General features: G+C 52.2%; 1 protein-coding gene across 1 annotated transcript; it reads left to right on the top strand.

The window, feature by feature from the left end:
• Positions 1–259: 259 nt before the first annotated feature.
• Positions 260–12949, top strand: HTR3A (5-hydroxytryptamine receptor 3A). Its single transcript, XM_068555457.1, has 9 exons — positions 260–326; positions 2661–2827; positions 3837–3881; positions 5808–5917; positions 7307–7476; positions 9732–9892; positions 10214–10424; positions 10535–10756; positions 12651–12949. The coding sequence occupies exons 1-9, from the start codon at positions 260–262 to the stop codon at positions 12947–12949; spliced, it is 1452 nt and encodes a 483-aa protein (XP_068411558.1).
• The last annotated feature ends 11299 nt before the right edge of the window (positions 12950–24248 follow it).

The following is a 24248-nucleotide window of genomic DNA, read 5'->3' as shown; positions in this document are numbered from 1 at the left end:
CTCTCACTGGCTCCCTCTTCTTCCTTCCCCGCCCTGAAACCTGATCCAGCTGAAGGATTGATTGCAGGATAACTTGGCGGCTTCCCAGCCCTGGTGGCCGGGGCAGTGCGAGGCTGCAGCCTCAGAAGGTGCAGGGAGCAGCCAGCTGGGAGAGGCAGGCTGGCTGGGATATGAGGCTGGCAGAGGGCAGGCGGGCTGGTCCTCAGCAGGGCTCACCCTGAAGGCCGCTGGAGGCATCCAACACCGCGAGTAGCTCGCCATGCTGCCGTGGGTGCCGCAGGCGCTGCTTGCCTTGCTTCTGCCCACGCTCCTGGCACAGGGAGAAGGTAAGGAGACAGTGGGAAAGCACGCAGGACCTGGCTGGCAGCTACAGAGGTGGGATAGGGGATGCTTGGCTCCTCCAAAAGTTGAGGGAAAGAGGGTTTTGGAGTGGGTGGGGCTACAGGAAGGTTGGAGATCTTACTGCATATGAGCATGAGAGGATTTTAACACACTGGGATCCAGCTAGAAATTGGGGATGTTGAACGTCAGGTGAGAGCAGGGCTTGCAGAGAGGGACCCTGAGCTGTGTGGGAAATGCTTAGACGGGCATGGGATAGGGGCTCCTCTCTTTTGCCCTGCCCCCAAACTCATCGAAGGGCAGCTGCAAGGGAACTTTGAGCTCATTTGGTCCATCCTTTCTTGTTATAACTGGGAATGCTGTGGACCAGAGATGGGGAGTAATTCACTCAAGGTCACACAGCTCCTTAGCAGTAGAGTGGAGACCAGAATGAATGCCATCATCTTTCCCCAGCTTCACTGCTTTCGTTGCACGGGTTCTCTAAAGTTCCTTCCAGGGCTAACCTCTAATAGCACCAAACTTCTCTCTGCATTCCCCCACCCATCCCTTTCTGCCTCCTGGGGACACAGGGTGTTTTGGTCACAAAAGGATCCATTTCCTTTTGCGGCAGACAATATTCGTTCCCCATTTGGGAAGATTTTCTCTCCATCCAGAGCTGGGTTGAAGCTGGGGCTGGGGCACAGTTAGGATGTGCTTAATTGGACGGATCTGAAGGGCTTCTGGGCACAATGGTTTTCCTCCCATGAGCTGTCGTTTGGGGAAACTCAGTGGGATGAGTAGGCCTGGGCTGCAAGTTAGGACTGTGGTCTGGGGTTTCCTTGGCTGAAGAGAAACTCTGTCCCTCCCAGCGTTGGTCCTTTGCTCTGAGGCCTTCAGGGCCCAGACTTGTTCTGTCCAAAGAGATCAGAGTCCCAGACAATAGGATCTGGGCTGTCGTGTAGTGAAGACACACAGGGACCTGGGTTTGAATTTCAGTTCCTTCCCTTGCAGGGCACGGTACTCATCTTTCTGAGCCTTGGGGAGCCTCACCAAGGCTTCTGAGCCTTACCTTCTTTATCTATAAATGGGGTGTCATGATACTCACTCCCAGGGCCTCTCCTAAGACTGAAATGAACAATATGTTCATTGATATTTTTCCAAAGGGGACACTCACTAAATGTCCTCTTGTCTTTCTCTCTGCTCTTCTCTGCCTTTTCTGAGGGAAGCTGAAAGTTTATCAGGGGCAGGTGGGTGAGGGGCAGGAAGGGGGGTCTGCAGGACCAAGTTGCCGTAGAGGCCCACACATGATAGATGAGACGGGAGAAGAAGCAGCCTTGTCGAGAGAAAGCCGGGCCTGCTGGCCCCTGGTCTGTGAAAGACCCTGGTCTCCCCCTGGTAGCCCCTCACGGCCTTGCAGCCTGTGCCCTGGTTCTCCAAGTTGCTCCCCTCCCCGACCCCGTCTTTCACCTTCATATTTCTGGCACCTTTCAGGAGGTGCTTCTACTGTTTCCCAGACGGACAACTGAGGTGCTCATGAAATCCCCAGAGAGCAGGGCTAGGGCCTAGGGGTTGGGGTTTCACTGTTTTATCTTTGCAGGCCTCCTGCTCTGGGGACCGTTTGGTTTCTCCTCGCTTCCTCCACACCTCAGCCCAGCCCTCTTCCTAACCCCATCAAACCTGCCCATAAAGCTACCCTAGAAGGAGGCCTGGCAAACACTCCCCAGGAGTTTCTGTGAGTGTGGAGAGGGGGCAGGGATCTCCTCGGGGTAGATTTTGCAGGAGGGAGAAGGAATGTCCATGTTCACTGGATGCCCACCCTTTTCTCCTTACCAGTTGCGGGCTGGGGTCAAGGGGACAATGAGCTATGCAGACACTGAGATGTGACCTTGGCTGAGGCTGACCCTCGGCAGACCATTGGGCTTAGAAATTGTGCACTTGGGGCCACACTTTCCAGTATCACACCCGAGGGCCAGCTCCCCTTTATCTCCCAGAGCCCCTCATGCAGGGCCCCATGGGCCCACCTCCTCTGGGCAGGCAGCTTCTCTCAACCCTTCTCAGCCCTTGGCCTACTTGAGACCTCACCTGTCTTGTGGCACCTGCTTTCACAGCCCAGCTTCCCTTCTCATGTAAATGGGTGCCTAGGTTACCCTTAGGAGACAATATCTTTGGATTTGGGCAGGAATCTCTGCAGATCAAACGCTCTAGTGATGGGCATTTCAGTCTGCGGGAGTATCTGGGAAGGGTGGGGACACTTTCCTTTTAATAGCTTTCAAACCAGGGCCAGAGAACTGGCCAGGGAGACTCAGGCTCTGTTGTCTGATTTGAACTGTTCTCTTTCCCAGCCAAGCACAGGCGGGGCCCCCAGGCCCGGGACACCTCCAGGCCAGCTCTGCTGCGGCTGTCAGATCACCTCCTGGCCAACTACAAGAAGGGTGTGCGGCCTGTGCGGGACTGGAGGACTCCGACCACGGTGTCCATTGATGTCATCGTCTATGCCATCCTCAACGTGGTGAGCGCCTGGCCCCACTGCCCGGCTCAGAGGTGGACCTTCTGGGTGGGAGACCATGTGAGACCAAGTCACCCCCAGGCAACACGGTGGGCATTCAAGCGTCCCCAGTACCTGTGCTCTGGCACCACGGCTCAGGACAGCTGCCCAAACCAGAAAACTGTGGTCACCCTCATGGCTGCCTCTCCTGTACCCTACAGCCAGCGGGTCACTCAGTGCATGCGGTTTTCACAATCGTACCTACCTGTGTGAGCTGTGTGAGGGTTCACACCGTCCTATTCGTCTCTACACCCTTGCTGTCTACATCCCTGCTGTCTTACACACGTCCTGGGTACATGGCGGGTGTCACTAAATCGTTGTTGAAGAATTAATCATAAATAAATCAATTAATCAGTTACTGAAGTAGGGTGGGGTGCACTGACCAGCCGAGGAGGTCGGACATTGGGCAGAGATAAATGAGAGGGCAATTGCAAGAGGCAGGGCACTGCGCTGGGGTAGGATGGGTGGAACGGACTTCTCTGGCTGTCTCTACTAGAGTCAGTTGGCTGTTTCAGGAAGGGAAATTGGGAATTGGATGGAAGGGAGGGATAGTGATGGATTTTTCGTTCTATGTGGTTTTGTACAGCTTGACTTCATGCTAGAGTAGGAGATAGATACATATATATAAATATACAGATATACATCTATATGATGCTGTTATATGTCTTCTATCATTATCTTCTATTGTGTTATTATCAACGTATATGTAAAATATACACAACAGAATAGAAGATACACACACACACACACACACACACACGATGTTAAAAAAGAAATCACTGGACTTCTTTCTAGGTGTGTCCTAGTAAAAGACCAACTTTTCCTGGCTCACCCCTTTTCCTCCACCTCATTTCCTCACTCTCACTTCCCAATGGAACAGAGACACAGAGCAGCAGCTCCTGTTGGGGTTGGTGTGTGCAAAGGGCCCACAGCCCACAGGGCCACCTAGGCTGAGCTCCCGTTCTTTCCGCAGGATGAGAAGAATCAGGTGCTGACCACGTACATCTGGTACCGGCAGGTGAGCTGACCAGCCCCTGCCCCTCCCCCACCCCCATTTCCTCGGACTGGGACTTTCCCTTCCTGGAGGGGCTCCTCCATCTCAAAGGAGTCAGGATCTCAGAGGCCTTGGGGAGGGGAGGGGAGGGGAGGGAAGAGGTGGGAGGCACACTCACGAGATCCAGGAGCTCCTGGATCTGGACCCCTCTACCCTCAGGACTGGGAATAGCAGGCGGCTTAAAGATTGGCGGAGGAGAAATCCTCCACACCCCTCTGGTTTCTGAAGTTTTTCACAGCATCGCAAACAAGTGCTTTTCCCACCTCTGTTGCTCAAGCACCTCGGTGACTGGTAGCTCAGAAGGCAGTCACTTCGCTTTCAAACAGCTCTAATTGCTAGAAAGTTCCTCCTTCTATTAAAGCCAAATTGAACGACAACCAGATTGGGAGATTGAAACAGGATGATTCCATCCACTTGGTCCTCCCATCCCCGGCCATGTGCCCGCTCTTCCAGCTTCCGGCGGGCATCATTCAGGCACTGGTGAGGCCTTGGCAGCATTTCTGGCTTGGAGCTGGTGGGGGAGGGCAGGAGACAGCACGGGCCGCGGTCCACAGGCTGGTCCTGCTCTGGCAGCCCCTGAGGCTGTGGGGGAGACATCAGAGCAGGAGGGGACACCAAAGTGGCTGAAGAGAGGACAGCAGGAGGCGGGGGACGGTTCCTAGAAGTCAAACCTGAGAGAGGCTCTGAGGACACACCTGGTGTATATGGGTCTCTGTTAAATCCCTTCCGCTCCTCATGGGACAGGGAGAGGGGTGGAGGAAGAAGCCAGAATGCTGATTCCTGACATCCTGCTCCCTTTCTGCCTTAGAGAGATTTCTTAATACACAGCACACCTGCCTCAAGAGAGGGACCCAAGCCAGAACAGGCATCCTGGGGCTCCTTTCCCGGGACATCTGGCTTAAGTCCCACCTCTGGACCTCTAGGGTCACTTGTCTGCTCCAGCAGTAGGAGATGCCAATCTACTATGTACCAGCAGCTGTGCTAAGGCACCAGATTAGACTCAGGCCCTGCCCACAGTGAGCTCACAGACTAGTGGAGGCCACAGACACGTGAACAGACAATGCAACGCAGCAAGATAGCCGCTCCTGTGCAGCAAAGAAAAGATGCCAATTGTGGGAGCAAAGAAGAGGCACTAAACTCAGCCTGGGGAGTGGGGGTCATGGGAGGCTCCTGGAGAAGGAAACAGACAGATTCCTTGGTTACATCTGGAAGGATGAGTAAGACTCACCTCGATAAAGAAGACAGGACTGCAGTATGGGGGGAGCAGGATATGCAGCGATGTGGAGGTTTTGACAATGTTTAATTCCATGTGGCTGGAGTGTAGACTCCACAGAGAGCCATGGCGAGAAAAATGAGGCTGGAGAGACAGGTGGAGGCCAGATCAGGTGGGCCTTTGCTGCCCATGATCCTAACGGCAGTGGAACACCACTGAAGAGTTTTAAACAAAGGAGTGACGTGATGAAATTTACATTTTAGATCAGTCATTCTGGCAGGATAGTGGAGGAGGCATTGATTGAAATTTAGTAATAACCATCTCTACCCTGTGAGGTGCATGCTATTATCCCTGTTTACATATGCGCCGATCAAGACCCAAGAAGCAATTTGTCTAAGATCCCTCAGTTGGTGGCTAGGGAGTTTATAACATTAGAAATGATTGAATACCTTCCCAGGGAGAGGCTGCATTGTATTCACATTGTAGGGATGTGTGAGTACAGAGGTGGGGGGACTTCTGGGTACTGCTGAGTGGTCTGGGTGCCACTGACACCCAGATTCTCCCAAGAAGATGCCCACCTGTTGCCTGGGCTCCAAGTGGTGAAGTTGGCCTGAGTTGCGGACGACTCGGCCTGAGACGGACGGAGTAGTCTGTGACCGTTCCTGTTCTTCCCCTAGTACTGGACTGATGAGTTTCTCCAGTGGAACCCTGAGGACTTTGACAACATCACCAAGTTGTCCATCCCCACGGACAGCATCTGGGTCCCAGACATCCTCATCAACGAGTTGTGAGTACTGTCATCAGATGCTGGGCAGCCAGGGGGTGGGAGACAGGATCACTGCCGTTGCATCTGAGATGCCCCACTAGACCTGCGGAACCATAGGTAAAGTTGAATCGGGCCCCAATTCCCCTTTGTCTTTTTTCTCCCTTTCTTTTCTTTTTAGAAAACTCCTCTTTTTCTAAGTCTGATGTTGAAACTCTGCACTTCTTGGTCCAAGGGCCCCCTTCCCCGGGAAGGGAGGCCAGTGAATGAATCCACACTGAATCATAATAGTCTAATGAGGGACGGCTGCGTTTTTAAAAGGGACAGTTATATTACTGAAAGGAATGAAGTGCTAGCGGTGGTTACTGCTCCTGGTCACGAAGGAGATTTGGGGCCGGGAGACACTCAAACTTTCAAGTCACACATGTGCCTCACTGGCCACAAATTGCACCCCCGATATGAAGTGGGTCCCACTAGCCTTTATTCCCATCTGCCAACATTCCTTCTCCCCATTCTTCAGGCTCCACTGCCTGGGTTTCTGAATCCAAGGTCTGGGAAGATGGCTGGGGAGACGCACAAAAGGAGAAGGTGGTGGGCGCCAGTTGCCCTCCACTCAGTAACCCCCGCATCACCCAATTCCAGGGGATGCCATTCACCTTGTTATCTGGAGAGGCAGCTGACTCAGAGCCCCAGCCTTGCATAGCTCAGGCTGGAGGGATTGGGGAGCCCCAGTTTCTGGCTGGATCTCCAGCTTAAACAGTGACGTAGCCTTGGTCTTGACTTCTCATCTCTCAACCTGATGTCACAGAAGGCTGCAGGCTCAGGATCCTAGGCTCAGCCGCAGTGGTTGCTTGGGAGAACCCGGCCTGGGGTTGGCTGAGAGAATGGGATGAAGTTTGCAGGACTCTGCTGTTTTGTTCCAATTCTTCTCACTGATTTTGCCAGTTCCTTCCCCCCTGCCCCACTCCGGAAATGATGGTTTTCATTTCACAGGACTTCTAGGGATGGAACCCAAGGTCCTGCTCTCCCACCAAGCCTGCCCGTCACCATCGGGCTGGCGATCCTGGGGGCTGAGGTCAGCCCAGCCCGGGTGGGGGGCACATGGGGACAGCTGGGCATTCTCCTTACAACCCGTGGCTTGCGGGTCCTGGCCTGCCTTTTGTGGCGAGGTTGCCAGGGGAATAAATGAGAAATGCCCTTTACTGCTTGGAAAGTGGCCTTGGCAATGGCAGGTGAGGAAACCTAAGATAGATAAGAAGCTTGGGAAAACGGAGGCCAGAAAAAGCCGCCAGGTTGTCTTGCTGCCTAGACCCTCCCTGCGTTTCTTTCCCTGCCGAGTAGCTCAGAGACCTTCAGACTCCCACGGCTTGACCTGCTTCTTGAGTCCCAAACCGACCCCTCTTCCCTGGCCAGTGTGGACGTGGGGAAGTCTCCAAATATCCCGTACGTGTATGTCCAGCATCATGGAGAGGTCCAGAACTACAAGCCCCTCCAGGTGGTGACCGCCTGTAGCCTTGACATCTACAACTTCCCCTTCGATGTACAGAACTGCTCACTGACCTTCACCAGCTGGCTGCACACCAGTGAGTCTGTGGGCTTCGGGAGGCGGGAGCACATGTTGGGGGCGCCCAGGCTGCCTGCTTGAGGAGCACACCCTAGGATGCAGTCTCCCTCCTCCAACTTGATCACCCCTTGTTTTTTAATGTTGCTGAGCCTCTGTTTCCTCATCTTCCAAATGGCACTACCATTGTTGCCCTTGTCGCCTCCCTCAGTTGTCATAAGGATTGAATGAGACAGTGTAAACTGACAGCAAGATGCTCAGGGACAATTCTTTCCCAATATCACAAGTAGGATCTGGCACGAAATGTCTTTCAAATCCAACCACTCCTCCACTGATGGACCCTCCCCCAGGGCAAGCAACCCTCATCTCCTGCCCAGGTTTTTGCAGTAGCCTCCTAGCTGTACCCACCCATTCATTCTTCCTCCCTCCCCGCCATTCACGCTCCTCACAGCAGCCAGGGAGATCTCATGAAAATGCAGATCTGATCACGTCACTGTCTGCTTCCCTGAGACACAATCCAAATCTCTTACCTGGCCGAGAGACCCCTGCAAAGTGTGGCCACCCCTCCGGCCTCACCTGGTGTGCGCTCCCCAGCCCAGCTGCCTGCCTTCCTGGGCCCCAGAGCCCCTTGTTCTTTCCTTTACTCACATGCCGCTTCCTCTCCTAGGCCAACGTGCCCCTCCCCCTCCCTCCCCCTTTCCTCTTTCTGCCCCACTGCCCCCCCCTCCAGCTGGGCCAACTCCTCTACACTTCTCCTAATCACAGTGTCCCCGTCCGTTCCCCAGGGAAACCCCCTCTCATCCCCCAGATGAGGCATCCGCAGCACTCAACTTCATAGTCTCCTGTTCTCCCCACTTCTAGTCACTTGTAAGGACTTGTTCAACGTCTACTCCTCCAGATAGAAACTTAGAGAGGGCAGCGACATGATTTCTATCCACCATTAGGTCCCCAGGGCAGTGCCTGGCCCAAAGGAAGATGCTCGGTAAACTTTTATTGAGTGGACTAACGCTAGGTGCCCAGTATGGTCTAGTGAAGTGAGAATTGCCCTACTGCAAAAAGGCATCCTCCAGTTCTATCCTGACTTTATTGCATTACTGTAAATGGCAAAGGTAATACCTAACTCCCTTGAACAAAAGCCATAATTACAGGGACTTCCGGTCCAGTGGTTAAGATTCTGCCCTTCCACTGCAGGGGTTCGATTCCTGGTCGGGGAACGAAGATCCTGCACGCCACACAGCGTGGCAAAAAAAAATGTTTTTAAAGCCGTAATTACAAATAATCTTTGATCTTTGACCTTTACTCTCAGTCCCAAACTCTTACCAACAACTCCCCACACCAAGACTTAACAATTTTTATCAGTATAAACTTCACATAATATGTTCTTCCAGATCCTACTCTATCCTTTGAATACATACACATACATACACATCTATGGAAAGTGCCTGGAAATTGTCTTATAGGTTTTTATTTTACATAAATGCAAAATATTTCATGTTCTATTATATACTGGTATCTGAGCCTTTTTACTCAACAACAGGTCTTGGACATTTTTCCAAGTTAGTGCAGATTTAGCTCTTCCTCATAAATTTTGACTGCTGTAGAATAGCTTATGATTTGGACTGCATAATACTTTATTAAGCATTTTCCTGATTGGTAGCCATTTAGATCTTTCCCAATATTTTGCTGCACAGGATACTCCTGTCCTTTTGTGCACATGTATATCTGATTCTCTAGTACTGATACAGAGCAGTATAACTGCTGTTCTATAAGTGAGGGTTTTGCTTATTTTCCTAATGCACCTTTAAAGACAGGCAGCTCTGTCACGGCAAAGGTGACGAAAGCTGACTCTTACTCATTGCCTAAATGAGAAATTCTAACAGGAAACCTAGAAAGGTGCTTGACAGGCTGTGTGTGTGTGTGTGTGTGTGTGTGTGGGAGAGAGAGAGACAGACAGACCGACAGAGACAGAGAGAGAGAAAGACAGAGAGAGACAGAGACAAAGACAGAAACAGAAACAGAGAGAGGAGAGAGCTTCCTAATAAATGGTTCGCTGGTTCTTCGCATTTTGCTGTGTTTCCATCCAAGACTTCGTCTCCCTTGTTACAGCCCCACTGCACAGACAGGTACAGTGTGCACTATTACCTCATTGTATAGCTGAGAAAACTGAGGCTGAAGATTAAGAGCTGAGGCTTGAGCCACGCCACATGGGTGCTGCCCCACCATCACAGGCACACCCCTGGCCCAGACTCCAAAGCTGCTTGATTTCTCCTCTCTCAGTCCAGGACATCAACATCTCCCTGTGGCGCCTGCCGGAAAAGGTGAAATTGGACAGGAGCGTCTTCATGAACCAGGGCGAGTGGGAGCTGCTGGGGGTGCTGAGCCAGTTTCAGGAGTTCAGTATAGAAAGCAGCGACTGTTATGCAGAGATGAAGTTCTATGTGAGTCGGACAGGAAGCGGATGTGGGTAAAACAATGAATAAAGTCACACCCAGGTAGACTTCAGGAGGCATAGCCCTTTTCCCAGCTCACACTCTTCCCTCAATGAAGCAGGTGGGGAAACACAACTGAATTGTCCTTTACTTTTCCTGAACAGCCGCAAGCCTGGATCTGGAGGCGGAATATGGGGTCTGCCCATCTCCTTCTCCGAGCAATCCAGGCTGGAAGCACCACGAAGCAGGGGGTTCTGGGATGGGGTGGTGGTTCCTGGGTGCAGGACCCGTCTGCTCCCGGCTCCCCCAGAGCTCCTCTCTTGGTCCCAGGTGGTCATCCGCCGGCGGCCCCTATTCTATGCGGTCAGCCTGCTGCTGCCCAGTATTTTCCTCATGGTCATGGACATCGTAGGCTTCTACCTGCCCCCGGACAGTGGCGAGAGGGTCTCCTTCAAGATCACGCTCCTCCTGGGCTACTCGGTCTTCCTGATCATTGTGTCCGACACGCTGCCGGCCACGGCCATCGGCACGCCCCTCATCGGTAAGGCCCGCTCCCGGGGAAGAGCTCAGCGCGGCCGAGGAACGGAGGAACCGGCCCTCTCCTACCTCCCGTGTGTGTCCCCCACTCCCGCCCCACCCCGGGGTGCACAGGTGTCTACTTCGTCGTGTGCATGGCTCTTCTGGTGATCAGCTTGGCCGAGACCATCCTCATCGTGCGGCTTGTACACAAGCAGGACCTGCAGCAGCCAGTGCCCGCCTGGCTGCGGCGCCTGGTCCTGGAGAGAGTCGCCCTGCTCCTCTGCCCAGGGGAACAGTCCACTTCCCGGAGGCCCCCAGCCACCTCCCAGGCCGCCAAGACCGATGACTGCTCAGGTGACAGAGGGAACTTCTGGCCTGGATGCAGGGACATGGGAGGGATTCTCTGGAGGGCTAGCCGGGCCAGAGAGCCCGGGCAGGGCCTGGGAACTGGGTACCATCCTGCACAGAGAACCCAGGGTGGACTTCAGCCAAAGGCATCAATCAAACCCTTTCCTCACCTTGGTGTTCGCGCATCATGCCAGGTGGGGACGGAGAGGGGTTAGGAGTCCCAGAGGCTGAGCAGGTCAGGAGCCGAGACCTCTGGGCTGAGGGTTGCCTCTCCTGAGATGGATCCCGAGGGGGGGGGGGTCAAATGGATGCCTCTCGGGCACTTATGGGACAGCTAGCCTCATGGGGTACAGCACTGCACCCGGGTTCCCAACACTCTCTCATTAGAATCAGCCAAAGACCAGGTCCATCAGAATTTCAAACACCTATGAGGCAGAGAGACAGGGCACAGAGGGACACTAAATTCCTCATGCCCCTGAGGAATTTGTCATCCTTGCTGTTGGTGGTGGTGGTGGTTGGTTTGCTGGTTTATTTCTTGAGCACTTTACCAGGGGGGCGCAAAGCATTGTCCGTGCATTATCACAGGTGATTCTCATGGCACCTCAATAGGATCTTCACTCTAATTTTTCAAACAGCAAACAGAAGCATAGAGAAGCCAAATAGCTTGCCCTAAGTCACAGAGCCAGGACCTGGTGAACCCATAATTTGAACCCAAGCCCACCTGACTCTAAGCTGGTGTTTTAAATTCTCCACCCCACTCCCCTCCTTTGTGTCTTCTTCCTGGCTGGGGCCAGGCCTTTTACCGAAGATGTTTGGTTAATCAAAGACCATCTCATCATGAGCTCATGCAACAGCCTAATACCTAATTCAACTGCTCACCTGGGGAAGGTAGTGATCCGAAGGTGTATTTTCTGGTCTAGAAGGATTCGAAGTCATGGAGAGGAGGGCAGTGAGGCAATATGATGTAGTGGACAGAGCAGTGGATTTGGAGTCCAGATACCTGGGCCTTGGTGGCCTCCCCTTTAAATGATGCTCCAACTGTGTCACCAAGGGCTAGTCACTTAACCTCTCTAAGCTTTAGAATCTTCAGATGAAGAGTGTGGTTGGTAATTACTCTTACTCTGCCTCTCTGTGGGGCTGCTGGGAGGCTCAAATGAAAAAATGGATATCAAATTGCTGGGGAAAGCCCATGGGTTAAAAAATGCATGGGAAGGATAAATATCAAATTCATGATCTTGGTGGTGTGGGGAGGGAATGAAGGATGTGACTAAGGAGAGGTATACAGGGATCTTCAACTGTACTGGCTTTTTTTTTTTTTTAATGAACCATACTTTATTTATTTTATTTTAAAAATGTATTTATTTATTTATTTTTGGCTGCGTTGGGTCTTCGTTGCTGTGCGCGGGCTTTCTCTAGTTGTGAGCAGGGGCTACTCTTCGTTGTGGTGCGTGGGCTTCTCATTTCAGTGGCTTCTCTTGCTGTGGAGCAGGCCTCTAGGTGTGTGGGCTTCAGTAGTTGTGGTACATGGGCTCAGTAGTTGTGGTGCATGGGTTCAGTAGTTGTGGCTTGTGGGCTCTAGAGCACAGGCTCTGTAGATGTGGCGCACGGGCTTTGTTGCTCCGCGGCACGTGGGATCTTCCCAGACCAGGGCTCGAACCTGTGTCCCCTGCATTGGCAGGCGGGTTCTTAACCACTGCGCCACCAGGGAAGCCCCTGTACTGACTTTCTTTATTTGTTTAAGTTGGATGGTGGGTACACAAATACGTAAGTTATTCTCTATACTTTTTTGGTCTGAGATTATACATAAGAAAAATGTCTGAGGCCTTAGAAACATAAAGGTCAGTGTTCAAGCAAGGCTGCTGGGCCTCCCTCCTTTGCCAATGCTCTGCCCTTCTTCTAGACATGACAAACCACTGCAACCATCTGGGGGGATCCCGGGACTTGGAGAAGACCCCGAGGGGCAGTGGCAGCCCTCCCCCACCGCCGCGGGAGGCCTCCCTGGCGGTGCGTGGGCTGCTGCAGGAGCTGACCTCCATCCGGCACTTCCTGGAAAAGCGGGAGGAGAGCCGAGAGGTGGCCCGGGACTGGCTGCGCGTGGGCTCCGTGCTGGACAAGCTGCTCTTCCGCATCTACCTGCTGGCGGTGCTGGCCTACAGCGTCACCCTGGTCACGCTCTGGTCCATCTGGCAGTATTCCTGAGTGGGTCCAGCCCAGTAGGGGGTGGGTAATGAGGCTGGTTAGGATGGGGATGGGGGAATTTCAGGGCCCAGGGGATGCCAGGGACGTTCTCAAAACACATAAACAGTTCCATGCCTGTTTACAATGCCCAGTCTCTCAGCAATCCCCAACCAGGGCCTTAACCCTTCCCCTAAAAACTTGGTGTTTAAGGCTCTTACATCCTCCTCCACGCCCCTACAGGCCCATTATGGCTTTAAAACACACTATCTTAGATCAGAAGAAACCCACGCATACCCTTACTTCACTCTATCTAAGCATCAAGCCTCAATTTCCCCATTGGCACTCCCCTGAATTGGCACTTTGGAATTCTGCTCACTCCCTCAGCCTTGTTTTGAGATGGAAGGTAAACCAGCTCTCTACCACATGGGCCTGATAACTCTGCATTAGGTTTATCCGACCCTAATGTCTCCCTGTTCGCTTCACCTGTGGCCACTTCCCTGAACATCCATCCGATGGGGGGGTGGGGTAATAAAATACTATGAGCCCCAAATTCTCTTCTTGACCATTTGTCAGCAGCTGGGTGGGTGGAAGATGAGGTCTGAAGCTGCTGGTGGAAATGAAGTTGGGGAATTATCTGTGGTTTCAGATGTATGATGCTCTGCCCCAAGGAATTAAGAAGTGACCAAATGGTGGCTGTTCTGAAAAAGAAACAGTAGGAGGTGGGATTCAAGGTGTGAGGGTCAGGACCATGAACACTTAACAACGCGGAGGTGGGGAGAAGGATGCTCAGTTCTGTGACCTCCTGGAAAGATGCTGGCAGGGTCTACACAGTCCTGTTATCACTCTGCGCTCACGGTCTCTTGGTGAAGCTGGAAGCCAGCTCTCTCCCTGCAAGAACATCGGCACCACAGCCAGCACCCACTGGTTTGGTGTTTGAAAGCAGACACTGCTAAGTCTTGAGTTTATGTTTCTCCTTTGGGAACTCTCCGCAGCCGGCCCCTGGCACATCCACCAGAAAGCAGGACCATGACGGAGGCAGAGGCCGGGGCACGGTCTTTGATCTCGCATCTCAGATCCCAGCCCCTCTCCCACACATCAGGATTTAAGACATGCTAAGGAGCATTCCAACTCTACCACTCCATCCACCTAACAAGCATTCAGAGGAAAGGAATGCCAGAACCCCCAAGAATGATGGCTTCACGTTTGCCATGTTTGCTTGAGGCTTTCTCTGGTTCTCCCTTTCTCATTCCAGCTTTATGTCTTTCCCTGTCTTGGGGTGCCTGTCTCTTAGGGACTGAATTCTACCAGGCTGAAAGAAAAGGACCCCCCAAAATACCTGGGATGAGTGGTTTCAGGCTGGTCAACTACAAGGGATTCAGTATGGATCACCTGAACCTATTCTTTCCCTGATCCCAAACTCTGCAGCTCTAGTTTGTAGACCATCCAGTGAAGCTGGATGGAGGGCAGAACCTTAGGCCCTTGAGAGCTTCATGTCTGGAAAAGCCTAGAGGCTGAGGAAGCAGGCTCGTCTGGTTTAGCTTCTCTGAGCTTCTTCTCACCCCCATTTCCCCAGCATGCCGAAAGAACTCATTAAATATTGTCTAACCGGCTTCTGGTTCCTAAATTGACCTGGAATGAGGCTTCATCTGCTACTTCCACCTCAGACATATGTGCTCTTGATATTAGTTAAGGATTTCTGTATCAGGGTATCAGGGTTTCCCAGCAAAAAGCAGGAGATTGTGGGGCTGGAGATTGGCTCCCATTCACAACTGTTGCCTCCTGCTAAGTGCAGGTTGGGCGAAAGATGAGGATTGTTCATCCCGACTCTCTCAAGATGATCCTGGCAGCCCATACTTGGGAGCCTGGTCTTGGGATCAAAGCTGTCCCACTCCACTCTCCACTTGGCCCTGCTGGGCCAGTCATGCTGCTGGGTGATTCTCATGTCTCAGGCCAGAGAGAGAGAGAAACCTGGACAGTCTGGAACTGTCGATGCACCACTGATCAGTAAGTGGATGGCTATTGACAAAGTGTCCAACCAGAGAGCTAGTAAGATACTAATCAACCTATTGATTCCCCATCTCCCCCTCCCCACTCTTCACCCGCAATCAATGGGGTAACAGAGCCCAGCATCGAGGCAGCCAATCAACCACCTCGAGAGTGAGCCACCACATGTAACCTCTTCCGCTCCACTAGCCACAGCCAATCAGCTCATCAGTGCAGCATCCAGGGCTGCGCTGCCCAGGGATGGGAAACTGAGGCCCAGGGCCAGAGGATCCCCCGGTGTACTAACTCCTGTCGGTCAGTATTGATCTTGGGCTCCTCCCAAGGACACCTTTACCCTGTCTGGGATATAAGAACACCCAGAAGCTCCCTCTCACCAGTTATCTCTCCCAGAACTTGCTTGCTTCCTTCCTCCTGCCACTTCAGCTCCTTCCCTCTCCTTGTGTCCTAGGCAGAGAGAGAAAACCAGAAACCGCCCATGTCTTTACAAGTGCTTCTGGGAAGCATCCTGGTTCTCTCTATCTCATCTCCACTCCTCTCCTGCAGCCTTCTCCATTCACCTACGAATAGCCCCACTTCTCACCTTCTTTCCCATCCACGCAGCTTTCCAAACCTGTCATTTCTACTCAAAAGACTCCCTTAAAGATCTTGAAATTGCCCAGCCTGAACCGCCCAGCCCTGTATGGTGCTCCAAGCTGTGGAGTCCACCGCCACCATCCCAGGGAGGCTGCCTCTCCTCCTAGGCCATGGCCATCTGTGCTCAACGACCCCAGGGCCCCTCACAAGAGTGGACATTCCGCGACTCTTGGGAGGGTCTAGGGAGAGTAGCTGAGCTCAGAGTCAGGATGTGGGCTTAGGGGAGATTTCACTGAGAGAATAGGAGGGCAAGTTGCCTGGTGGGGGAGGGGGGAGGGCGAGTCGGTGGAGAGGTATGGTTCAACATTCCCCAGCCAGATTCCCCTCCTTCCCTCCCTCACTTCCCTCCAGCCTCTGAATCAATACGTTTTGAATCTAATCTAATAACAGAGATTTAACGAGGGGATAATGCTTGTGGAGCGGTCAGGCGCTTTGTCTCTTCTTTCAAGCGGCAGCTGGGGCCCATTATCCGAGGACAATGCCCCATGCTAATCACTCCCTCTCTCCTCCGAGTGTTGGGGGACGGGTGGTGGGCAAGAGAGGGCAGCTCCTCCCCTGATTGGAGGGGAGTGGAGGGGTGGAAGAAGGGGGGAATAAGTCGAGAACGGTCTGGACGGGGCCCCTCTCAATTGTCTTGACCTGACACCAACTCAGTGGCCTTCTCCCCGGACCTCACTGTCCGTCCTGAGCAGTCAGGAGCCCGAACAGTGCACACAGACAGCAGATAATTGCCTATCAGCTGCAGTACCAGGGGTTGGGAGTTGGGTGGGTTTTTGGGTTTTTTTTTTCTTCTTCTTTCCTCTAACTTGGTCCTCTATAATTTAAGCTCTCCCATTAAGGCCTGTGATTGGCCAGCCCTGACTGTCACGGTTAGAGAATTAAACCCTGCTTTTAGAGACCAAGACTACCCTTCTCGGAAACAGAAGCCTGCTTCGCATCCTCTCTCTCTCCTATCTGGGACCTTATATCTGGGCTTGACCTGCAGGGGGAGGGGTGGAGGTTAGACTGCAGGAAGAACTTCCTGAGAGCCATATTCCTGACATGAATGAGATTGGGATTCTGAAAGGGAAGGAATGGAACCTCATTTCCTAGAAGCCTTTAAAGAAAGACTTTTATCTAGGTTGGGAAGGGGCAGAGCAGGGAGAAGATCTGCCTCAATTTCCACTGTCGAAGCTCGAGTTGGGAGGGAGCCAGAGCTAGGACACCAGAAGCATGGCCACTCCCATTCCTTCTGCAATACATTTACTGGGTACAATATAAGAGTGCCATGTGGAGTGGGCCACCCCAGATTTGAATTTTGGCCCCATCACATGCTAGCTGTGAAACCGTGGACAAGCACTTAATTCCTCTGTGCCTCAACCTTCTCATCTGAAAAATAGGCTCACATTAGTACCTGCTCATAGGTGCTGTGGGGCACCACACTCCCAGTATGGGGCCAAAGCCCAGGGAAGTCATGAGGCTGGAGTAGAGGGATGTCTAGTGGCTTAGGGGCCCTTCCTTGGTCTGCTCACATCACATTCTGAATGGGTGGGAACGTCTCCCTTTTCCTTGTTGTCTCCATTTTAGAGATGGGCAGGGTGAAGTGAGCTGGTCATTCACTATAAGGCCAGCAGGGGATAAAGTTCTGTCCACACCAGGCTGAATTCATATCTCTACGTCCCATACCTTCCCGCCCCTTTTTCTCCTATTACTACCCACTCGGCCTCGCCCCTGTGCATTCCCGGGCTCCTTTGTACAGAGTTCCTCCCTAAAACTACAGCTTTGAGTTCCTCCTCTGGGAAAGCATGTGAATACTGAGCACAACTTGGGGGGATCGTCCTCATCCTGGCTGGGTCTCTCCTATTCAATTCCACCTCCTGTGTCCCTGTCTGCAAAGAGACCTAAATTCCTGGCAGAGGGGCACATCATGAATACGACATCCAGGACCATGGGAGCCTAGGACTCACTTCCATGTGCCCGGGCGAATCCCCCCCTCAAGACTCAGAAAGAAGTACCATCCTGTAAGGCCCGGAATAAGACGTCAAACTTTGGCCAAGGACAGTCACAACCCGGTCCTTCTAAATTCTGTCCACAAGGTGGCAGCAAAGTCCAGCTATTCTATCGAGGGGATTAGGCAACATTTTTTTGCCCCCTTCTCTCCCCCCTTCCCCCCCCAAATGCCCCAACCTTCCTCAGGAGCCTCTGATTCCCCTTTTCTCAAGGCCAGCCCCTTCCTTTTGGCCAGCACTAAGGATCATGTTTCAGACTGCTTGGTGCCCTGTTCTGATGCTCTGGGCGGAGGCTGTGCCAATACTGATCCCTGAGCAACGGCCCCTCTTGTTTCTGTGCTCAGGCCTGGACCCCACACTAAGCTGCACACAGTTTATTTTCCCCTTTCTGCTTATGTGAGGAAGATATTGATGCCTGATGATGAAGGAGCTGTTTTACCCAAAACCCATACACGTAAGTTCCATGGATGACTCTCCGCCTTTCTCTTCTGCCCACGTCTCTAGGGCCCCAACTCCACCCCCCCTCACACTGGCTCTGAGATGGTCCTCAATGGTCCTAGGAAAAGAAGAGTGAGAGTAAGGGGCTGCCCAGAGCAGGAGCGGGGAGGTGTGTAGGGGTGGGCGTGGGGGTCAGTAGTTAGATGAGGAAGACGGGACCCTGGGAGACACTCGTCCAGTGGCTCTGGGGTAAGGACTGAAGAGATGATAGGTTAATGACATGATTTCTTTACCCATCCCAGGGCAACACCCATAACATTGCTGTTGCCCCATGCTAGCTGTGCGTATTAGTTTTCTGCTACTGCTGTAACAAATTACCAATTTAAAAACACAAATTTATTATCCTGCAGTTCTGCAGGTCAGAAGTCCAAAATGGATCGACAGGGCTCTGTTCTTTCTGGAAGCTCTAGGGGAGAATCTGTTTCCTTGCCTTTCCTAGATTCTAGAGGTTGCCTGTATTCCTTGGCTCATGGCCCCTTCCCCCAGCTTTGAAGCCAGGAGTGTAATATCTTTCAGATCTCTCTGCTTCATCACATCTCCTTCCCTGTCTCTTTTGCCTCCCTCTTTCCCTTATAAAGACCTTTGTGAATACAATGGATCCACCCAGATGATCCAGAATAAACCCCCATCTCAAGATCTTTAAATTAATCACAACTGCAAAGACCCTTTTACCTTGTAATGCAACATAATCACAGGTTCTGGGTATTAGGAAGTAGTTATCTTTGCGGGGGGCCATCATTCTGCCTACTACCCTGTGAGATCTTGGGCAAAGTTGCTTAGCTTCTCTGTGCCTCAGTTTCCTCAACTGTAAAATAGACACACTAACAATACCTACCTTATGGGATTCTGGGGAGGAGTAAAAGAAGCAGTGCACGTAAAGGGTCCAGCGCAAAGTAAGTGCTTGATAAATTTTAACTACAGTATTCTTATCGCTTTTATGCGTAAATCTAGAAGCTTCCTGGCCAGGCCCTTGCACAGGAAAAATGAGGTGTGGTCCATTTCAGACCTATTTAATTAACACTATATAAGAAATAATACTCTCCATTAGGCAGTGTTCATTTGTGCAATAGCTTTATGGTGATGAGTTTGAGCTATTTTATGACCTTAGGGGTAGGGGATATGCAAGCAATGAATCCAGGACCCCAGCCTGGTAGGAGACATAGGATCAGGCCAAGGCAGCACCTTCCCCAGGGCCCGCAACTCCCAGAGTTTCCTCATCTTCCTGGGGCTTCTTGAGGCAAGAGGTGTTAAACCCAGAATAGGGTGCAGAATCATCTCCCTCCGAAGAGTTCAACAGAGACACCTCCCCCCCACTTCTCCTGATCCACCCTCTTTGAGAAAGCAGTACAGGCAGGGGGATGGATAGAATAAACTCTGGAGGACCTTCCCAGGTTAGGGTCCAGGAAGTCCTGCCTTTCCATCTAGGTGACACTTCATCTTGGCCTGAGGCTCCAGCTCTGTGCTCTGTCCTTTTCTCTTTGCTGACATATCCACCCCCTGCCCTTTTCACCCAAGGACTCATTTTTCTGGCTCTCACTAATGAAACTCAAATCTATCTGCCAGATGGGTTTGTCACTGGGCTTAAAATTCCCACGAAAGGTTCACCCCTCAAAAGTCTTGTGAAGGTGAGCGGCGAGTTTCTCCCATTGCTAACCCCCATCCCCTCCATTTCTTCACTCTCTCAAGAAGTGTGATGCATTTCTTTATTGTCGGGTGATTTGTTTAGCATTTATCTTGGCTCCCAGCCTGTAAGTTCCCAAAGGCCGGTATTTCTCATCCTATTCACCACTCACACTGAGCTGGCACGTAGTCCACGCTTGGCATTTAGTGGGCAAATGAGTGGATGAGCTGCGGTGGGGGGAACAGACATCTGCTGTGCAGAAGGGAGCTCTGACCTGCAACTCCCTCCCTAATCTACTCTTTACCTCTCCCGCCACTGCCAGTTTGGGTAAGGCGCAGGGAGTAAGGCATAAGAGAGACCCAGGCAGCCTAAAGGGCATGGGAAAATCTGGGCGGGAGGGTAAGCTTGCGGAGCTGGGTGGGGAATCTGGGGGGAGGGGCCTTAAGGAGGCTGATTGGCCATTGAAGCCCCTGATGTCACTTCTTCGGTGAACCTTCTCAGATCCTTTAAGAGAATGAATCACTTGCCCCCAGAACTTCCACATTGTGCCATAGCTGGTTTGGCACTGTAGCTGCCAGAATCTGTGAGCTCCCACAGCCGGGACTGCCTGCCTCTTCATCTCCAGGGCCAGACCTGTGCCAGGCTCAGGGTGGAAGCTCAATATTTGAATGAATGAAGGGGGTGGTGGTGTGGATTCTATGCGAGTCCGTTTCTGCTAGGATGATCCTGTAATTATCAGCCAGACCAGAGCATTTCTGTCCTGGAAATGGAGGCGCAATTATTAGTTACACATGGACTGTCCCGGGCAAGCAGGATGCATGCATGCACCTTACCTCTTTATGGATTCCCTGGCCCCTTCCATGGCTGAGACCTGACCCGGGCTGGTCAGCTGCAAATGCTTTCACTCCTGCCGGTTCCAGAGCTGAGCCATCTTGGGCTGGGGGAGGGGAGGAGAGGCACAGCGCTGCCCTTTGTCCACTCTGGGGTCATGGTTTTCCTCCTGAGGTTTGCCTCAGAGGTTGGAAGGATTTCCTGTGGGGTCAGGGGTCAAATGCCGCATGTCCTCAGCAGAGCTATGCGGAGTCCTAGCTCGGCCTCTGCCCTCCTGCCCCCAGGAAGAAGGATGGGCTGATTCTGGAGCAGGAAGCGGTGCTGGGCAGGCAGAGGCAGGCCGGGAGGGGCTCCAAGGGTCCCCATCCCCACCATCTGAAGGGCTGAAGGGCAGGTCCTGGGGACTCCCTCCACCCCCGAAGCAGGGGATGCTGCCTAGTGCCTACATGTGGGGTGGGGTGCAGTGTGGAGGGAGCGCTGCTGGCAGGGGATGTGCCCTGTGGGGTCGGAAGTTGGCTAAATGGGGCTGGATTGGAATCCCGGGGTGAACCACTGCCTTAAAAGTTTACTTTTCGTTAATCATCCCATTTGTGGAGGAGGAAACCCATATGTCCTCCTGCAGAGTAAAGAAAAAGAGCAATTGTATTGCTGAAGGGGGAAACGGATTTGGGCCTCTCCCTAGCTTCCTGACAGTTCCCTGGCGGTTCCCCAGAGTTTGGGAGTAAAACAGAAATCCCCTGGGGCCAGGCCACATTTAAGCAGTAGCACCCCTAAGGGGCCTGATATAAGGGAGGCGGTGGGAAATGGGGGTGGGTTGAGAGGTCCAAAGCTGAAGGTCTACTGCGGTGCCTGCTGGGGTTTGGGACCAACCTCACCATCCCCTGCATGCACCTGGGCCCCAGCTTCATAGGGTGCCTGCGTCAGGCTGCACAGGTTGTGCACTGTATAAACCCAGGGGCACCATTTACACGGACCCCAATGTGTACCACTCAGGAAGCTCTGGTCATGGGCCTTTATACATGCTAGTCCCTCTGCCTAGTATGTCATTCTGGCAAGTTCCTACTCAACCCCAAGAGGCAGCTCAGACGTCATCTCTTCTGAGAGCTCTTAGAGCATCCATCACACCCACGCATACCTCTGTTCCACAGCATATTACATGGAATTGCAACGATCTTCTCCACCATTCTCAGAACCTTAGCCGCCCTCCCCGCCGCCTTCCTAACACAGTGCCTGGAATGTGGAGGCGCTGGGAGGACAGTGGCGACAGTAGCGGAGCTGGAAGCACCTGCGAGGCCATCGTGCACACTCTTGCTGGTTAAGAACATGCTGCGGCCCAGGGCGGCGAGATGACTTGTCCACAGTCACTCTAGGTCTCTGCGGTAGTGAATGGGAATGTTGGACAGGCCCTCAGGCCCTCAGTACTGGGGACAGGACTGCCTTGCAGGGGTGACAGTGGTCTCTCCTCTGAGACCACTTAGGGACGGGGACCCAAACCCCTTCTGGCAGGTCACTCCGTCCTGTCCTTGTCCTCTCTCCCTCCCACTTTCCAATGTCGGGTATTTTAAAGGCTATTTTGACTCTCTCCGCTGTAATAAGAAACTAGCAATTAACTATCATAAGGCTGTTTTACAATCGTGTGGAAGCCCCTTTTATCCACTTTGCTTTAAATGGTTATATCTTTTATCCCTAGTTTTCAGGAATATAAAACTTTACAGCATTTGCTGCAAACCTTCATACTTTGCTTTGCAGTTTATTGCTCCCTCTGTAGACATATCTTTCGCATAAATAAGACTTTCATCTGTACAGTACTGGGCTTGGGCCACTGTGGCTCTCTGCAGTTTCATCAGTGGAACTCAGCCTTGGACACAAGATGATTCACACTGAGCCATTGGCCTGGTTGGCCGCCCTCGGTTCCTTGTCCTCTGATGAGGGCTGGACCAGCAGCTCTGCCACAAAGGTCACGGACCCCAGGGAGAGGGAGACAGGATGGGGAATCCCTGAGGGGGCGTTCCCCACTCACTCTGTCCCTCATCTGAGGTGTGGGTCCCCGAAGACACCAGCCAAGAGTGTCCTGGCCTCTCCTGTGCTTGAGCAGGGAAATCTTCCCCGAAAGCAGCCAGGAAGCAGCAGCAATAAGCTTAGCCAGAGCTCCCCAAGGCATGCCTGGAGTAGAGCACAAGCCAAGTTCTTGGACAGCCCTGGCCTTCCTAGGGCACCAACCTGAAGGGCCTCTCTGAGCAGAGGCTCCATCTAGAAAAGCCACGGTGACAGAGAGGACCACACAGGCAATTCTGTCCCCAGGTGAATTCTCCAACTATGACCTGTTTTTCTGTTTTTTAATCTGGAGTGATTAGATTAAGTGCAAAAAAAAAAGGGGCACTTCTTAGGGTAGCCATGAGAATGCCTTGCCCCTGGACTGCCAACTACGCTGAGGGTAATTGATCAAGGGCTCCAGGTGCTGCTCTGAAAGCAGTGTTGGTGCCAAGGCCACGCCTCCCAAGGGCTGCCCCTGGCCGGGGACTGAGAGTGGCAGGGATGCGAAGAGAGGCCCGTTCCTGGGAGGTGGGGATTCCTCTGACGAACAACGGGCTGGAGGACTCCCCGACAGCCTTGCCAAACGTTTCCTCCGCTGCATGGCAGTCCAGGAAGACTCCTTCCCTCATTCCTTCCCTCTCTCCTTCACTCAGACCAGACTTACTTACCGAGCAGTCTGACAACTCTCCCCGCCATCCCTGTCTCCCTCCCCAGTTCCCCTCACGGGCATTCCCCCTAGTAAAATGCTTGCACACTTAATCCCATATTGGCATCTGATTCTCAGAGGACCTGAACTAGCACACCTCTCATTTACAAAAGGAGAGAAAGTTGTATACATCAGTGTTGCTGATGGAGATTCTGTGCCTCCTTGTTGTTTATGCAGTAGCTGCTAGAAAGACATGTAGACAGGGAGAAAGGTGTGTGTATGTTTATATGCAGTGCTAGAAGCAAGTGTATCTCCCTGTATAGACGTGTAGGTGGTTATAAGTCAATGGCTATAAATATAATTTTTTTAAAAGAAGAGTTATTTTAGAGCAGTTTTAGATTCACAGCAAAATGAAGTGGAAGGTACAGAGATTTCCCCTGTACCCCTCTACCCCCCCCACACACATAACCTTCCCCATCATCAACATCCCCCAACAGAGTGGTACATTTGTTACAATCGATGAACTTACATTGGCACATCCCATACCCAGAGCCCATAGTTTGCCTCAGGCTTCACTCTTGCTGTTGTACATTCTAGGGGTTTGGACAGACGTATCCATCACTATAGTGTCCTACAAAGTAGTTTCACTGCCCTAAAAATTCTCTGTGTTCTGCCTATTCATCCCCCCCGCCATCCCTCCACAAGCCCTGGCAGCCACTGATCTTTTAGTGTGGGAGGGAGCGTGGCCCTGATGACAGCTGATTTTAGACGTCTAGCCTCCAGAACCGTAAGACAAGTTTCTGTCGTTTGAAGCCATCCAATGTGTGCGACTTTGTTATGACAGCCCTAGGAAATGAACATAGGATCCTTTTCACCTATCAACCAACCCTACAGCCCCACCTTGAGACCACTTGTTATGCATAATAACAATTTTTCTTTATCATTCGATCTAGTTGGATAGCAGTTTTGTTTTGTGCTTTGTTTTTTTAAAATTTTTTTTATTTTTAAAATTTTATTTATTTTTGGCTGCGTTGGGCCTTCGTTGCTGTGCGCGGGCTTTCTCTA

This window comes from Eschrichtius robustus, chromosome 11 (genome assembly GCF_028021215.1).
Source record: "Eschrichtius robustus isolate mEscRob2 chromosome 11, mEscRob2.pri, whole genome shotgun sequence".
In the NCBI taxonomy this organism is placed as follows: domain Eukaryota; kingdom Metazoa; phylum Chordata; class Mammalia; order Artiodactyla; family Eschrichtiidae; genus Eschrichtius; species Eschrichtius robustus.
The sequence above is the reverse complement of the archived record's forward strand: the minus strand, read 5'-3'. Positions and strand labels throughout refer to the sequence as shown.

Excerpts from the sequence above, each read along its gene's own strand:
- HTR3A (XM_068555457.1), top strand. The coding sequence starts at position 260 with ATGCTGCCGTGGGTGCCGCAGGCGCTGCTTGCCTTGCTTCTGCCCACG. Across the intron at positions 2,828-3,836 it reads TCTATGCCATCCTCAACGTG|GATGAGAAGAATCAGGTGCT; the intron begins GTGAGCGCCTGG and ends TTCTTTCCGCAG. Across the intron at positions 3,882-5,807 it reads CGTACATCTGGTACCGGCAG|TACTGGACTGATGAGTTTCT; the intron begins GTGAGCTGACCA and ends TTCTTCCCCTAG.